The sequence below is a fragment of the Lucilia cuprina genome, chromosome 4 (genome assembly GCF_022045245.1).
Source record: "Lucilia cuprina isolate Lc7/37 chromosome 4, ASM2204524v1, whole genome shotgun sequence".
Classification (NCBI taxonomy): Eukaryota; Metazoa; Arthropoda; class Insecta; order Diptera; family Calliphoridae; genus Lucilia; species Lucilia cuprina.
In genome coordinates this window covers 46683500-46702790 of record NC_060952.1, presented here as the reverse complement: position 1 = coordinate 46702790, position 19291 = coordinate 46683500, and the positions used below count along the sequence as shown (strand labels likewise).

The window sequence follows — 19291 nt, the reverse complement described above, 5'->3', positions numbered from 1 at the left end:
GATTGAAAGAGGAGAATAACAGTATTTTTAAAAATAAAATGGTTTTAAAATGTTAGAATAAAAAAACTAAAAAAATATCCTTTTAAATTTTAATACTTTAATATCCATATTTACAAATATGGAGTTGCAGACTCCCAAATTTCATGTCTTTATCTTTATTAGTTCTTTGTAAAAAAATTAAAAGTTAAGATGTATTCAAATTAAAAAATTTTTGTTGAAAATATTTTGTTTAATTTAATTTATTATTTATACCAATTACCTACCCCCATTATCCCAATGTCTGTTAATTTTTTATCCTAACGTTAAATTGACAGTTTTCAGACAAAATATCTACCAATTAAACATAACCGGTGGTTGAGATAATATGTCTTAAAATATATAAAATTTTATTTCGTATGATTATGACGATTTAGTGATTAAAATAAAATCCACTTCAGGATAATATGATAAGCGCAATATTAATATAAATGTAAAATATAATATAATTAATATAAACATTAATATCACGATGAAAAGCTACATAAAAACGTTTATATGTGTAGACATAAATCTCTCCTCTTAATTTTATAATATACATATTAAAGCTGCTTATGATGGCGCACACGATATTTGTTTAACAAATTGTCGCATTATTGTTGTCTTGTGCAGTCCTTTAATCTCTATTTGACTCTAGCCCACATTCAGAAAATTAGTTTTTCTTCAATATGTCGCAATTGAAATAAAATTCAACATAAATATTTTATTTGCTAAAATAAAACCACGATATACATAAATATTTATAAATATTTTACTAATTGCACATGATATACCTTTGCACTGTTGTATTTTTTAATAAAAACTATATAATAAACTACTTTGATAACATTATTGGGATGTCAAAGATATTTTTAAAAGATATATAGAATTTAGAATAACTATAGAGTTCGGAATAATTGTGTTAAATTAAAAAGGAAAATATAATTTCCAAGAAAGGAGTTTTAACATGAAAGGATAAAAAATGCAATATATCCTTAATCGATTGTAATCCTTTCATATTCTTCAAAGTTTCCACTTTTTTAACTTTTTATCATAGACATAAAGAAACTCGGTTCCACAATAACAAATTTCTAATTTTTCTACATAATATTTTAACAAAAAAAGGACTTTGAAATTTTTAGAGGGGAAAATTTTATTAATTAATTTATTGAGATATTTAAAAAATATTATAAAAATTAAACAAATTGAGCTATGAAGACCAAATTTCAGACTTTTATACTCCATTCTAATGTCTTATTATGAATATTTTTTGTTGAACAATTTCGTATAAAATTTCAAGGATAATAAAGGATAAACTTTTAGAAGGATATTTTTTACATCTTTTTATTCTTAAAAAATAAAACAAAATACGAGATAAAAATACTGCAATTGTCCTTTTTAGTTTGATACCCATATTGTTATAATAGGGTGGCTTAAAATATTTTATAAACATTTTTGAAAATTGTATGCACCTCAAATTTTAAAGTCCTTTTAAAAGGACAAACGATCAGAAAATGAAAAACTGAGTACGCAGTTATACCATATAAATTATGTGCTTTCGTATGGTGTATATGGTTTGGTTCGTGTGTGAAAAATGGTGTTGGACGGTGTTATCAGACCTATTCTGAATAAAAATTCCCTAAGTCATGTATGTAAAAAAAATTGTTATTATCTTCATCTTCGTGAGAAGGGTATATATAAGTTTGTCATTCCGTTTGTAATTTCTATAATTTTCCGACCCTATAAAGTATATATATATTCTGGATCCTTATACATAGATAGCGGAGTCGATTAAGCCATGTCCGTCTGTCTGTTGAAATCAGTTTTTAGAGGACCCCAGATATCGGCAAAATCCGAATCTTCAATAATTCAGTTAGACATCCTTTCTGGAAGATCGCTATTTAAAATCAGCAAAATCGGTCTATAAATAACGGAGATATGAGCAAAAATCCGAGACAACCTCTAAAAATTTCATGTAAAAGCAACATTTTTTTCATGCTTTGTTAAAAAAGCAATAACAACACTGTGAATTGGATAAAGATGTACATGTGCGTGTGTAGATGTATTTGGTTTTATTCAGCTGTGTATTTTTTTGTATGTTTGGATGCTGTTGGCGTCATTGAGTTGTGTATTTTGTTTTTGTGAATTCTGTTCGTATATTTGGATGTAGGTTGGATTTATTGCATTGTTTATTTTGTTTTTCTGTGTTTTTCGTTATGTATGTTTAGATGTCTGTTGGTTTAGATGCCTTGTGTATTTTGTTTTTTATTTCGTTTAGCGTTGTTGTTGCTGTTCATTTTGTTTTGCTTTTGGTGTAATATTAATGTAGTCGGGAAAAAATTTATAAAACTAATATGTTTAAAATACACTATGGTGAAGGGTATATAAGATTCGGCACAGCCGAATATAGCACTCTTACTTGTTTTTTAATCAATTTGTTATAATTTGTTTTTTTTTTCATTGCCGATTTATGCAGTTTTTACGAAGAAATTGCCGGTATTTCTACAAAATCATCTGTCAGCCTTTATGTCTTAATGAAATTCTTTCATTGCGTTTCTCTGTCGGCAAAATTATCCTTATCTAATTTGCGGTTGGGCTATCCCTATAAATGTTGGTAGAGGAATTCACATCTACTTTAAAGTTAGAAATTATAAGTGAATTTTGATTTCAAGTACATACTCTACAGAAACGATTCTAAGCCGATTGGTATACTTTAAGGTATTTTTTGTTACAAACATCACTTCAAAATCTATATACCCTCCCCACTAAAGTGGTGTAGGGTATAAAAACAAAAAAACAAAAAATGTTATAAGAATGTTTGCTTTTACAATAAAAGGATGTGCTACCTTTCTCCCACTTTATATTTCATAACAATAAGGGTGCTATTCAAGTAATGTTGATTATGAAAATATTAATTCCATCTTAAGTTCATTATCATTTAATTGTATTAATGAGAATGAAATTGTGGAATCTGAAGAATCTGACCAAATAGAAGCAACTAACGATTCCTATAATATTGAGGAACCTTTAACGCAAGTGAAAATACTGATTGCTAAATTGTGGAAACTGAAAGTTGTAATGCAGGTGCATTGCAAGATACAATTTGAAAATTTAACAAATGGATGCAGTTATTACCTTACTACATGGTGATTTGTTGGAAAATATTTATATTGAAGCGCCTTCAGTTGCGAAAGTTCCCAACATGTTTTAAAGTTGCAACACTTTATGCATTGAAACAAGCAAGTCATGTTTGGAATAGTAAATTGATTAATGATTTGCGAAAATATGGTATGAAACGTTCTAAACTCGACCGATCCTTGCATTTATTATAGAACTGATGGTAACAAAATTATACACCAATTTACTAATGATAATGATTTTAGTCAATTATTTAAAACAAAATTAAATGAATCAAAACGATGTTTAGCAATGAATCAAAATATGTTTATCAATTATTGAAATTGATAAACATATGTATAACTCTGTATCAAGAAGAATATATTCTAAACATACACCGATGGATCTTAATTAAAAATTTTCAAAATCCGAATGTGAAGACGACACAATTAAAAATGTATCGTATCGAACAATAACTAGCAAGTGGTAGATTATTATTTGCAGCTCAATGCTCCTGTTATAAGTCAAGCTGTCATTTTTTAAGTAAATTTAATAAAGCTTCTTCCCTAATTCATTGGACAGCTGTGAAATGTATTTTTATAATAATCTTATTTCGTATACAGATTCTGATTGGGACAATGATTTAGAAGATAGAAGATTAGTTACTGGTTACGTTATTTTATTACAAAATGCAGGAATATCCTGGAATAGCAAACGACAGTCAACCATTGCATTACCCACAACAGAGGGATCAGTAAACAAAATCATCAGGGTAAAAATGCTGGAAAAGGAACTTAATTTCAAATTTAACGATCAAATTCCTACTAACATATATTGTGACAACCAAAGTGCAATACACTAATCCTCAATGCAGTATATCACCTAAGAACAAAACATATTTATATAAGGCATCATACGTGAAAAACGTCAATTTAATCAAGTTCATTCATTGTTTTAAAATAGTTTTCGAGTGGAGGTGTTAGATTTATAACTTGTTAAATTTTTCTTGTTTGAAATGTATAAAATGAAATCACATACTTAACTTTGTAATTTGTTCTATGTCAATTAGAAAAATTTTAATAAATAATAATTCAGATTTTCTCTGCTAAACTACAAATAACATAGGTACATATTTATATACATATTTTATTTACCTTAGACATGTAACTTTCATCAGATGTACGGGCAAGGCCTTTTTCCACTAAAATTTCATTTAGTGTACTGTTATCCTTCTTTATTATTACGTTTGATACTCCGTCAACTACAGAGTAAACTTCTATTTCAATAATACCGGAATCTGCATATTCTTGCACAAGTTCCATAGCTTCATCTGTCCATTGTTCATTGGGTGAACGTACTGGAGATGGTTCTATCATCACTAAGCGACATTCAAATAATCTTGGTGGAATGTCTGCCAAAGTCTTACATTTATCCGAAAAATAACGTAATTGATGAAAATCAACTATTGCCATATTACCATAATCGATAAAGAAAACCTAGAAAATGTTCAGTATAGATTAGCCCACAATTTTAAAGGTACGCTCACACCTCACATCAAATATTTAAGACAATATACATAACCACTATTTTATTTCATTATTTTGTTTAATTATTTCAATTATAGATAGATAGATAGATAGATAGATAGATAGATAGATAGATAGATAGATAGATAGATAGGTAGATAGGTAGATAGATAGATAGATAGATAGATAGATAGATAGATAGATAGATAGATAGATAGATAGATAGATAGATAGATAGATAGATAGATAGATAGATAGATAGATAGATAGATAGATAGATAGATAGATAGATAGATAGATAAATAGATAGATAGATAGATAGATAGATAGATAGATACACTGAAAATAATCCATTATTAAATAAAACCCTTTTCTATTTTTACGAAAGTACGAAAACCTTTCGTAATATTTTTTTCTTAAATTTTAGCGAAATTAAACATAATGATATTAATTATATTATGATTAAATAAAACTACAACATTTTTATAAAATTTAAGAAGAAGTATAATATTATTCTCGAATTATTTTCATAAAAAAATTGAAAATTCGTGTGGAGAATAATTTTGAACTAAAATTAGAAAATTTATTTTAAAATGAACAAAAATGTTTGAATAAATTAATATTTCGTAAATTTTACCATATTTATTCAAATTTCCCTTTTTTCAATTTATGTAAATTAATTTTTTCAAAAATATTTGAAAGAATTTCGTCGTGCGAAACAACGAACGATTCGTACAATGTACGACATTTTTCGTATATATTATGTATGGATTTTTTTCGTGTAGATAAAGACATTGTAAATTGATAACTTTACAATGTCTATTATTAAAAAAATAGATTTTTTAGGGATCAGGTAGGTGTGAACGTATTTAAATTTATACATAAATAAACGTAGATTCGATAACGATTGATTAATTAACTTACCTTAACTTGTTTATGCTGTCGCGTTACCTCAATAGTCTTGATAACTCTAGCTCTATGGTACTTATTTTCGAAAGGTGCTGAAAGTATCATTCCAGTGGCTAAAGTGGTATTTTGAGGAAACTTACAATTCTCGATGTCTATTGGAATATTAAGCATTTCTTGTATTTCTTGCATACGCTCCATTTCCGAGAGAGGTTGAAAATAAAATTTACTACAATTTTCGATCTAAATTTAAGAAAAGCAGAATCTATTGAATTAAATTTATTTATATAAAATTTCGCTGCGGCCGACATACATGAGTTATATAACCGCTAATATTTTTTTGGAAAACAGATGGGAGAACAACCAACTCTGCATTTTTCAATAAACGTTTAGTTGGCCGCCATGCTCCATCGCACATTATACCCAGTCCATGATCTTCGGCAAACTTAACACCAGAACGTGATCTTTAAGTGTGAAAGTTTAATGCACTTTAATATTGAAGGTTTATTTCGCTATTTTATAGTAAACTTACTCCATAACATCAAAAGATGTAGGCATATTTAAATGACGCATCCTTAAGGCTTTGTACACCTCTGTACATACAGCTCCTGGCATTTTAACGCGTACAGTCTCTTGTGTATCATTTGTAGTAATACTTTGATATTCATTATCATCACTTTCAGGGTCATTTTTAAAAATCACTAAAACTCTTTCTGAGTTCGATTGGAAACTTATATCAATATTTTTTGGATTAATGTGAACGTCTTTAAATAGCTCTTTAATTGAACGTGTGTATAATTGACCAATGTGTCGCGTGTCAAAATTTGAAAAATAAACTGTTCTGCAGGGATCATGACCACATAAAATGTGATACTTTGTTCTCTCTTTATCAATGTCATTTTGTTTGTTATAAACAAAGTAGTTTGGGTAGAAAGCACCAGCAATAATTACTTTTAAAATGATCGCCTTTTCCCATTCCTGCCATTGTGAAATCTGAGATCGATTGTTTTCCTTAATGCCGAAACCACTTAAACGTCCCTTAATTTCTTTCACTAATAAATGCATTTCTCGAATTGAACGAATATTAATTAAGTTTTGATTGGCCCACTTGTATTCACTTTCATCGAAATGTTCATCTTGCTTTAATGTGGACCATTCCTAAAAAAAGTATTACGTTTTATATTTACCACATATATACATTTATTAAAACAAATAATGCTTACATATGGGCAGTTTTGTGTCAAGTGACTTAATTAGAAAATCGATTTGGATGTAATGTGCACCAATGTTAGTACTATTGGATAGTGGGCCAAACACAAATGTTTAGCTTTATCGGTCAGAAATTGCCTGAGCCAAAGATGGAAATTTTGGACAAAAATTGCTTTTTCAAATGAGTGGAACTTTTTACCTATTTCTCCTACTTAAAAGGTCTTTCTTCAGATTTGTAATAACTTAGGGCTCTTAATGTTTACTTTTATGTTTATTTGTTTAATATTACAAAAAAAATCAAAAGTTACTCTTTGAAGAAAAATGTACCAAAAAGTCATCATTTATATGTTACTCAATCTCCGGGCTCTAAATGCTTAATTTCATGTTTCTGGTTCAATATTTTTAACAAACAATTAATATTAGAAACTAAAAATTAAGCATAAAAGCTATAGGTGCTGATGAGTCTATTTAAGGGATCTTTTCTGTACATTATGGTTCTTCAAAAGGTACTTTTTGAGATTTGTGTAACATTGAACTTACACAGAACTTATCTAAATACTTCAAAATGGGGTGTAAATATAAAAAATTGTTATTATACAGTTAACGAAATTTTTATTACAGATTACAGTACTATGCAATAGTACTAATCTTGGTGCACATTTCATCCAAATTTAAGACCATATATTTATATGTGTAGATGTATACATACATATGTACATATATACATACACACATATACATACATACATACATACATACATACATACATACATACATACATACATACATACATACATACATACATATACACATATGAAAAATAAGTTTAATAAATAGAAAATGACGAAAAAATAAAATTTATTTGATTTGGAGGAAAATTTTGTCATAAAATGACCTAGTGACCAACGTATACATTTCTAAAAATATGAGATTCGCCGAACTGGCCTTTGAATGTCTCCATTTATTTAGGTAATGTTGTATGTCGTTTGAAAGTTGATATAACAGCTAAAACTTGATATTACATCCGCATTAAGTACAAAAAAACTTATACACTACATACATTATACATTTTTCACAATTTTTCCTGTGAAAATTGTTTTTTGAATTGTTTAAAAATTTTCTGCAGTTTCTGAGAACAAGAGTTGGAGTGCACAAAGTAACAGATTTTAGATAACTTAGTCGATATTATTTACAATTTTTGGTTATCGTTTTTTTTATTTTGTAATTTTTAAATGAAAATATTTTTTTGTACTTACTCTGTATGCATTAAGGATTGCAATTAAATCGGAACCGGAACCATTAGCCCATGATAGCTTTTTGATGTAAGCATTTATTTCACCACAACGTTTATAGTTTTGAAATTTAAAAATTGAACGTACACTTAAACCAGCAGCTGCAAAAGTACACATACAAATTATACATACACATATGTAGATTAGATTTTGTATGGATGGGTCTTATTTTGTACATTAGCGTCTAAAATTAATTACTGTTAACTAATTATTAAGGATAACGGGAACCCGTGCGAGTAATCGATTGAATAGTTTAAAATTGGGTAAATAATAGGACTCTTTTGATTTTTTTAAATTTTTACCCAGTTAGCACAAAATAAGACCCATCTAAGTAAAATTCACATTTTTTGGGCAACTCCATTTTTACTCTTATAGTATGGAAAAAAATAATATATTGTGATATTTTTTTAAGCAACTTGCCTATTATAATTGCTTCTTCCAATGCACTGAAAGCGTATCCCATCATTATTAAACGTGTTAAACGCACATCTAATGGTAACAAAGCCATTATACGACCCATATACGTTATATCGCCGTCATCAATTGTATATTCTCCATTCGTGTACTTATATAAGGCTCCAACTTCCTTTAATGTTATAACTGTGTTATGTATATCACGCAAATTTGGCGGGCTCATTGCTAGTGCGAGCACATATGGAGGCGAACCCATCTCAAGTAATTTGGATTTTAAAACAACGCTTTCTAAAGGACAACGCAACATTTCAGGTCTACTAAAGTCTTCCAAAAAATCCTGGAAGTAAATTTATTAAATGCAATGCACTATTATTTTTATTTTAATAAATAATGACTATCTTTATAGCCCTGGAAAATATTAGTGCAATGATATTTACAAGTAATTCAATTCTCTATAGAAATTATAATAACATTTAAATGTATACGAAGCTTAATAAGCAAGATATTCCCCAATCCTAGGTATTTGACTGCATATTATTTGATTCTATTTTACTACAAATGATTTGATGGTGGTAAGATTCGGCATAACCGAATATAACATTCTTGCTTGTTTATTATTAATTGGTTTTAATTTATAAGGAATTCTTGAATAATGAAAACAAAATATTACTTTCATTCCCAGCAAAAAATTATTGATGTAATACTTTACAAACGACATCTTAATCACATCTAAAAATGCGATTATATATGTTTCGCTTTTTTAAACCAAATATTTCCTTACAAATAAAAACCCAGTTAAAAGTGAGGAAAGAGATGTAGAAAAGTCACTACAAATAACATATTCGAAGTAGATCAAACTTTGGTGAAAAACCAATGAAATTAACGTAAGCATGTCATTGAACTAATTCGGTTTATTTTTGACATCCAAATATCGGATTTTTATTGCATCTATGAATAAGATTAGATGTAGTTCATAGTTGTCAAAAATGAACACCCAATTCATAGGGTTTTCACCAAAATTGGAAGTACTTCAAGTATGTTATTTGTGGTGAAAATTCTACTTCTTTTTCCTCACTTTTTTTGCTGGGTTATTTTACTGGGCATTTAAAAAAAGTGTATGCCGTATGAAGGTCTTATTTATATACTGAATTTGGTGGACCTTTTGAAAAGAACTCAAAAATCATAATAAGGGCGAGTTTTTCTGATAAAGATAATCTTCATTCTTTGGTTAAACCTGGTTAAATATATGTTTCGTGTTTTTCAGTTATCAGTAAAGTTACTTATTATCTTAGTTTAACTGAGTGTAATTGGCCAATTAAACTCAAGTTATAAGTGAGAAAACACAATTAACAAAAACGATAAAACAATGATTTCGGAAGAACAAAAACATAATATTTTAAGTACATTGCAATTTTCTGATTTGTTTTGTTTCATTAATTATTGTTTTAAATGTTTAACATTTTTCCAAAATTTTCCATTTTACAAAACTATTGTTTGCAAAAACAGCTGTTCATTGTTTATGTTTTTGAGTGAAAACTTGGCAATACTAACAAAGTTAACTGAGCTTAAATCTAAAACTGAAAAACACAATTATCGGTCCGCCTAAATTTGTTCCGAGTTTAATCTAACAGCAATTTAAGCCTAGTTTAACTGATGAGTAAGAAACCCGCCCTAATCGTGTTGATAATGTGTGTTATTCTAAAAACACTTTTGCATAACAATATGAATATTTTTAGTTTGTATTGAAAAATATTTTATAAAAAAATGTTTCCTATCAAATATTTTTTCATTCGTTCAGAAAATAAATTTTATTAAAGCTGTCTACGCACTATAATATTTAGTAAAACGACATGTCAAATTTTCAAATTAAATTATAAATATTATTGTGTAAATACAAAATGTAATAAAACTTACTGAAAATACGGATGGAAAATTGAAAATCGTATGATTTTGTAAATTTTTTTGGAAAATTTCAAAACGATAGGAAATTTTTGTTTTATTTGAGTTTAATTTTTATTAAAACAAAGAAAAACATAAAAATAGAAACAAATTTCAAATAAAAACAAAAATAATATGAAAATTTACAATTTTACGTTGAATTTTCATTTTATTTCAAATCTAATAGTATAAAAACAAAATATAAATTTAATTTGATTTTTTTTTTTTTTTTTGCTAATCATACTTATTTCAATTTTATTTTGTTTTGGCAGTATGAAATAAATATCTAACGACTTATCTCATATCTCATTACTCCCATTATCACAATGTCGGGTTATTTTTTATCTTAAGGTTAAATTGACAGTTTCCATACAAAAAAAGTAGGAAAGTATAGTCGGACATGGCCGACCATATAATACCCTACACCATGAGTATATTTTTAAAATTTTAACTTTTTATAAAATTTTTATATTTTATAAAGAAACTTTTATGTTGAATATTTCCATAATTCCAAAATATTTAAGCACTTTATTGATAAAAAAAATCTAAATTTTCTAAATGAGGCTTTATATGGGTCAAATATTTGCCGATCCTCGGTAAATTTGGGAAAAGGATATATTATAAATAACAGTTAGTTTTGTTGAGTTTCATTGCGATACAAATGGTTACAAGTCAATTTTAGACGTTTAAGACATTTTTTGAAGGGGGGTTTGTATGGGGGCTAGGGTCAAATAAGGGCCGATCCTTACGAAAATCTGCAGTGTCATTTATACTTATATAAAACTTATTTGTGCCAATTTTTAGAGAGATAGAAGAATATTTGATGTAATTATGTCATAAAAAGTTTAAATCGGGAGGTACGGTTGTATGGGGGCTAGGTGAAATAATGGACCGATTTCAACCATTTTCAATAGGCTTCGTCCCTGTGTCCAAAAACATGCTTGATCCAAATTTCATCAAATTATCTTGAAAATTGCGGCCTGTACCTTGCGCACAAGGTTTACATGGACAGCCACCCAGCCGGACGGACATGTCTTAATCGACTTAAAAAATGATTCTGAATCGATCGGTATACTTTAAGGTGGGTATTGGACCAATATTTTTGTATGTTACAAACATCAGCACAAACGTATAATACCCTCCCCACAATAGTGGTGTAGAGTATAAATATTTTAATATACTAGCTAACCCAGTGTGCTTTGCTACCCTTAACATAATTCAAATTCCACTTTTCTATATATGTATTTTTGTAACTGAATTATATGGGTTTTTTTCAAAATGTTTATGCTACTCATTCAAAATTAAAAGATTCTAGCTCTATAGTTTTACTGATATTTGAATATTGTATTACGTTAATAGGAGGTGTCATGTTTCATATTGAAAGTCCTTCCATTTTTTTCTACTTTTAATAATTTCTTAGATATACGATTTTTTAATTTAATGTATATTTATATAGGAGCTGAAAAAAATAAAAGTAGCCTATAGTTCCTTCCAGACATACAGAAAGACAGAGCAAATTTTAGTAAAATCGGTCCAGACGGTTAGTAGTCTATAGACTTCAAACACAGTCAAAAACAAATAAACACACATTATTTCACATATATACATAAATATATGTATGTGTATTTAAGTATATATTCATATATTTTTTATACGAGAAATCAAGATTTAAAAACATTAACACGATCTGTTTGTGAACTATTTCAAAAACGGATTTTTATATTTTCAAAAATAAAAAAAGTTATTGTTCTAATGTACATAAAAAAATAACTGGTTACATAGCTAGTGATTTCTTGTGACCGTTATAATCATTGAAGTCAGTGACAGCTTTGGACTAGAATTTCGGTATTTTGGTAAAATATATTTTAGCACCTACTTGTTTTTGCTTCCAGAACTTTTTAACAATGCGTTTTTTTATTTTTTACATAAATTAAAAAAAAAAAAAACGATGAAACTAGTGTACTTACCTCATAAAATGAACGAGGTATTAAGCGATAAACACGACCATTCATAACTCGTCCAGCACGACCAGCTCTTTGTCTGCAGTTTGCTCTTGAAGCCCATTGTATTTCCAATTTCGTGAAATTAGTGGAAGTATCTGTCACTAGTAATTTGGTCAAACAAAAGTCAATTACTGTAAAAAACAATTTAAATTAGTACCCAAAAATGGTAATGAATCTTTATTATGGTGGTCCTGTTTGTATGGTGAAGAAATATGGAACTGATGATCCCACGGAAAATTAAAAGTAAGCTCAATAAGGTCAATAAGGTGATATATCAATGAAGAGCTTATGAGTATATATTATAATCATAAATCTAGATTAAATAGTTATCACAAGATGAGAAAGAATGTGGGGTTTGAAAAATAACATAATTGATAGAAATATTGAAAAACAGAAAATAAATCGATAAGAGATTAAATCTATTTAACCTTTGTGTCCTACAAAGAACTAAATTTTCAATTTTGATGGGAACATCAGCAACTATCAATTTTATGCAACCATAATGTATGTATATTAGAGAGCTTCATTGTTCGATGGATCGTAACCACCTTCTCCCCCTTTCAACGTCTCTGAAGTTTTCAGTTTCCACTGCATCTAATCTTATTTTTAGAAGCTGTAAAAATCCGATATTTAGATGTCAAAAGTAAACCTTATTCTTTCAATGACACGCTTTTGATATTTCATTGTTTTTACCAACATTTTTGTTGTGACTTTCCTACAACTGCTTTCTCACTTTTAACTAGGTTTTTGGAAATGAATCTAATCTTATTTTTAGAAGCGGTAAAAATCCAATATTTAGATGTCAAAAATAAACCAAAAGCCTTTTTAGATATGATTAAGATGTCCTTTGTAAAATATAACATCAATTATTTTTTGCTGAGTTTAAATATAAATATGATGATACATATTACTTTTTGTTCATATAAGATAAGGCGAAATAGTTCTCAGCTATGGTCAAAAATGTTTGATTTCTTTCAACGGCCGATTAAAATCTGAATTTCAGTGTTTTTAAAAATTTGTTAAATTTATTTTAAACATTTTAGGAGATCTCATGGGGATTTATTGACAATAAATAAGAAAAATCTTTCCGAAATACGATTTCTTTAGTGCCAAATTTATTATGTACTTTTTTTGTAAATACAGCTCCAAACTTTGGAGTCGTTATGGCACCTGTTAACGTCAACCTATCACGTCTTTTTTTCATGGCATAGTTTTACAACCCAAAGAAAGATTCTAGAGTGGTACGGGGCGTAAAAAATATATACCCACAAACGCTTCCTCCCATCATCAGTACAAACGTATATTATCCTCACCACTAAGTGGTGTATACATTTTTATTAAAATTTGATTTTTGCATGTAATAATTACTCACCATACTTTACATCTGGAACCGTAATAGAACTTTCTGCAATGTTGGTAGCAAGAATTACTTTTCTATAGCCAGGAGGTGGTCGATTAAATACTCTAACTTGTTCATCTGGCGAAATGATAGAGTGCAAACGTATTGGGCAGAGTCGTACTTGATTACTAATAAAAAAATAAATTTTATATTATATTTTTATTTCAAGTTCAATAGAAAACATTTGTACTTACTTATCTGTATCTTTAAGTTGTTCCAATTTTTTACACATCTGTTCAATTTCATTTATGCCCGGTAAAAATATTAATATTGACGTTTTATTATTTTCATCGACATCTGGATCTGCACTAAATGCAGCATCTTGTTTTTCAATATTATCAATAACAATTATTAATTTTAAAGCTAAATTGTACATTTCGACCGAAATTCCGGGATCATTTAGACTTACTTGGGCATTCTTAAATATATTCAAAAATAATATGTTTATATTTATACAATAATAATATTTTTTTTAGTTTTACTTACTAGGTTATTAATACGATCTAAATCACAGAGATAAAATTCTTTAACTTGGAAAAGTCTACGAGTGTCGGTTCCTATTACTGGAGCAGGATATTTCCGAACTTTAAAGTAATTTGAAAACTTAAAAAAAAAATACAGATGTTTAATATAAAATAATTAAGCTTTTACAAAAAATCAAAACTAAAACAGTTAAGAAATATTTCGGAGCAAACCGATTGTATTAAAAATATGATTTTTTATTTATTTTAATAACAAAATCATTAATGTTGATCTCGTTGCCGAGTTTTTAATGGTTTTATGTAAATTTGAATTCAAATTATGGATTGGTCGTTAGAAATTTAGTGAAACTCATTGTGGTCCAAATGTTCGATATAGCCGGAATTAAATGAAAACCCTGAATCGAAATTAAACTTTGCATGTTTATAGACTTACCCCATATTCATAAATGCTTAATAAAGTTATTAATGGTTTATTGAAGGAATTTTGCATAGAAAATGTCCCATTTTATGAGAGTTTTAACTAATTTTATGTTTCTAGGATCATTATTATAAAAAATTGAAAAATAACCAAATATTCCCATTTTATGGGTGCATACCTAATTCCTACTCTACATACTAAAATTCATGTTTCTAGGGTCTAGTGTTCTCTCCTAATCAGGGCTATACATACCTAATTTAATGTATCTTTATTCAATATTATAGAAAATTCAAAAAGTACCTTTTGCAGAACGAATAAGTACGAAATAGCACTCTTTTATATATTCTCATATAATTAGGGCTTTACATGCCGAAATTCATATATTCAATATTATAGGAAATTGGAAAAGTACCTTTTGAAAAACCAAAAACTACCAATAAGTTCCATTTTATGGGTTCTCACCTTATTCTTACTCTCCATACTTAATAACATGTACATATTAAAAACGAAAAAGTACCAAAAAGTGATATTTTATGGGTTCTGAAGCATGACTACATGATAACCCTCGCATCTATTCACTTAGATTTAAGACTATTTCAACTTCTGGCAGTTTATTTTCGTTCTTTGATTTTAAAACATTGTCCAATCATAAGCTTTTCAGTATTGCTATACTTATGTAGACTAACATCTTCATTTCTGTTCCACATTGGAATAATTGATCCTTGGAACTCTCTTCAAATTGTAAGTAACATTAATAATTTCCAGGTTTCTATATCTTTTGGTATACTTCATAACTTACTGCGATTGTAATCATCGACGTTGCATAACTATTTGATTTTCTCTATAAATCTGTTTTATCTCTGTTTATTTTCTTTTCTTCAGCTGATGTGGAGGATGGTACGTGTTTCATTAATTTACCATCTATAACATCAACTGTTCCTTCATGATAATCCAAAAAGTCACGTAACTTGCGCTTCCAGATTATATAATCCAATTCAGTTTGATGTGTTTGGAAAAATCCATTTTTACTTACAGAATCTTAAAGTATTTTGATCTTGATAAAATGACAAAATATTCTTGATTTTATTATTATCTTCTAAAATATTCTTTATTTGAATTTCTTTATTTAATTTTCTGAGATTTAGTCAACGTTTCATTTATATAAAAAATTATGAGAACTAAAAAATGAACGAATACAAATATTGCTAATATCAAAAAACAAAATCAGATAATTATTTAGCGTTTTCCGTATGTTTGTTTGTGTTGAAATCAGTATTCGAAATACTCCAGATATCTGCGAGTATCAATAATTCTATCAGAAAGTTCGCAAAAAGATCGGTTTTTACATAAATAATGGAGACATGAGAAAAAAAATCGAAACAACCTCTGAAAAACTTTAACTTTTTCGTTCTTAAAAAGGTATTTTATGATTTTTCTATAAAAAATACAATAACCTAGAAACATAAAATTAAGCATGTGAATCCTGAAGAAAGGGACAACATATAAAAGGTGGTTTTTCTAGTTCTTTTTCCTGCTTCCATAGATACTTTTTATTTTATTGTATTTTATAATATTGAACCTATTTTAAGAGTCCTAATGAAAATCTGTAGATTTTTGGTACTTTTTTCTATAAAATGGGAATTTTTGGTACTTTTTTCTTTTATAAACGGTATTTTTTAAATTTTTGTGTAATAAAATTCGTACGGACTGTTTTTTTTAATGTATCATGGTGAAGGGTATAAAGGGTATTCGAATAGCCGAATATAGAATTCTTACCAGAGTTGGAGGTAGTGGATGAGATATTTATTGTTCTATTAAATCCATCTATATTGACGAAATTTTGATTTTTTTCTATTTTAATCACTACCACTATGTGAAACATATTTTAACTACCACAAAAAATTAGTTGCAGTAAAACATACAACTACAACTGAAAAAAGTTAGTAAAAATTTTGCACTACAATAAAATAGTCCAAATTTTTAACCGTAACTACAGGGATGTTTAATAAATCTCACAAAATAGTGTTTATAAAAATATTATTAATTAATTTAATAAATAATATATAAAAGAGTACAAATTAATACAATATAATGATATATTTGAATGAAGATTAGTGAATGATTACATTTCTCCATATCCTGTTAGTGGAGAAAAAAAATAATCAAATATCTATTAGTGATAGTGAATAATTTTGCACTATTACTAACATTTAGTAGAAACTGCAAACTTAGTGCACTACCACCAACTATGATTCCTACTATGGAACTCTTTATTTATTTATTACCATATCCTCGACTTTAGCTATACCCAGTGTGCTTTTCTACCCAAAAAGCAATGTAAATTAAAAAACACTATATTTACCAAATGTTCATATTGATTTCAAAGTTTTCGTGCAAAATTTCAAAATTTTGCTATAATAGTTTCCCAGACATGCAATTTTTTCTATTTTATTAATATGGGGGCTCCATCCCACCTAATGAAAGAAAGTACGCTTTTTTCTTCAAAATGTTCAGATGGATATAAAAGTTCTTTGTGCAAAATTTGAAGAAGCTAGCTTTATTAGTTTCCCACATAAACGAATTTTGGTATATTTTATTCATATGGGAGCTGCAACGCCCCCAAAATTTTAAAATTCTAACTCAAATAGTTTCCCAGATAAGCAAATTTTTGTATTCAATGCTAATCCGAAAGTAGTTCTGAAAAAATTTGAGGACTCTAGCTGTTATATATTCTCAGATATACGGATTTAACATTTTATTCTATGGAGAGTAGCCATTCCGCTCATTTTCTTAACAACTATTCTTATGGACTTAGGTATTAGCGCAAAATTTTAAGATTTCAACTCAAAAGTTTCCCAGGTAAATGCATGTTAGTATGTAATTCCTAAATATGTCCTAAATATTGTGTCGATACTAATGTGGCTCCGAAAAAAGAATCTATCTGTTATACTTTTACAGATATACTAATTTAAGATTTGTTTATATGGGAGGTACCACGCCCACTGTAGCTAGGCTGTTCATTTTGCCAACATGTGTTAATATGGATGTCAAAGTTGTCGTACAAAATTTGAGGACTTAAGCTGTTGCAGTTTGAGGTATGCGACTTCTGGCACCTCGCCCACTTGACATTTTGAAATAAAAGTAGCATTTATTTCAAAAGACACTGTGAAAATTTCAATAAAATCGGTCTAGCCGTTTAGCAGTCTATATACTTCAAACAAATCACAAACACACATTAATTTTTATATATAGATGTATAGTAGGGTGTTTCAATATTGAAATTGCAGATGTTCCCAACGAAAATAAAATTTTTGTACGTCAATATTTATTAGAAATCATCAGAATTAGGAACATTAACCTTATTTTTGCTCAATACAAAAGGACCACCCTAATGTATGGTAAAAATATATGAATTTTTTTACTTACCGTTCTCGTGTCAATGGTAGCGGACATTAAAATTATTTTAACATGCTTTGAATTAGTTACTAAAAGACGCCGCACAATAATCAATAGGAAATCCATATCTTGATCACGTTCATGAACTTCATCTAATATAATGTGTGTATAAGGTGCCAAAGTTTTGTTCTTAATCAATTGTTGCAAAAGGACACCGGTAGTGCAGTAAAGTAATCGCGTATCATCACTAGAGTTGGCATGTAGGCCGACCTTAATTAAATTATTAAATGATAATTATGTAACAGATCGTAAAGGTTGATCCCAAAAAAACAAAACTTGTTTAATCATTCATATCTTCAAAACTAATTGACCATCAGTAGTAATATAGGGTATATAGCCGTCTGTCTGTTTGGTTAAAATACGAGGCTTGTATAGGCTATTTAATTTATTTTAAAAGGACAATTAGTTTTGTAGATATCAACGATTAAAAATTGTTCCATGAAATATAAAATTATTAAATAATTTACAACGTATTATTCAGAATGCATTATGTCGTATAATATACATTATATATGTACCCAATTTCTGTATTTGCCACATCGAGAAAAATTATCAAAAAATTTATGATATTGTATAAAACAGGGTAAACACAATGAATTTAAATATTTCTTGCTAAATTTTAATGCGTACAATTTAAAAAAAAAACTGAATAACACTGTTAAAAACTGGAAGACAATTAAAATGTTTTCTCGATTCAAGAACAATACAGAAAGGAGGCAATGAATTTAAATCTGATAAATTTTAAAAACAGTCTGATTTTAATACATTAATATAATAATTGCAATTAAATACCTATTTTTATTTAAACATGCATACCTGATATCCGACCACCGTACCTTCAGTCCAATTTCGTTCTGCAGAGACACGACGACATATTGAAATGGCTGCAATTCTTCGCGGCTGAGTGCATACAATTTTACAATACTCCCCACGACGATATGCATCATCTAAGATGTATTGTGGAACCTTAAAATAAAAAATATATTTGTTAAAACTAATATTTATATAACGCAGCGGGCCCAAAATAACCCGCTACGGCGGTAAGAGTTGGTCTGCTTGCAAGACATGACATCAGTATATTATGGTTTATATTTTTGTTTTTTGTTGGGTCCTTCT

General features: G+C 28.2%; 1 protein-coding gene across 5 annotated transcripts in view; it reads right to left on the bottom strand.

The window, feature by feature from the left end:
* LOC111679981 (probable ATP-dependent RNA helicase spindle-E) overlaps window positions 1-19291 on the bottom strand; it is a 52297-nt gene that overhangs the window by 10637 nt on the left and 22369 nt on the right. For 4 of the 5 annotated variants that reach the window (XM_046948591.1, XM_046948593.1, XM_046948594.1 and 1 more), the window contains exons 2-13: window positions 19012-19141; window positions 18146-18385; window positions 14306-14422; window positions 14014-14237; window positions 13793-13947; window positions 12385-12551; window positions 8486-8816; window positions 8030-8166; window positions 6097-6722; window positions 5878-6028; window positions 5583-5807; window positions 4287-4628 (exon numbers count right to left, since the gene is read on the bottom strand). In XM_046948591.1, the coding sequence (XP_046804547.1) occupies window positions 4287-4628; window positions 5583-5807; window positions 5878-6028; window positions 6097-6722; window positions 8030-8166; window positions 8486-8816; window positions 12385-12551; window positions 13793-13947; window positions 14014-14237; window positions 14306-14422; window positions 18146-18385; window positions 19012-19122 (2826 nt within the window). In that variant the 5' untranslated portion in view covers window positions 19123-19141. Of the gene's footprint in view, window positions 1-4286; window positions 4629-5582; window positions 5808-5877; window positions 6029-6096; window positions 6723-8029; window positions 8167-8485; window positions 8817-12384; window positions 12552-13792; window positions 13948-14013; window positions 14238-14305; window positions 14423-18145; window positions 18386-18991; window positions 19142-19291 lie in introns of all 5 variants that reach the window. The other variant, XM_046948590.1, reaches the window with a different exon arrangement.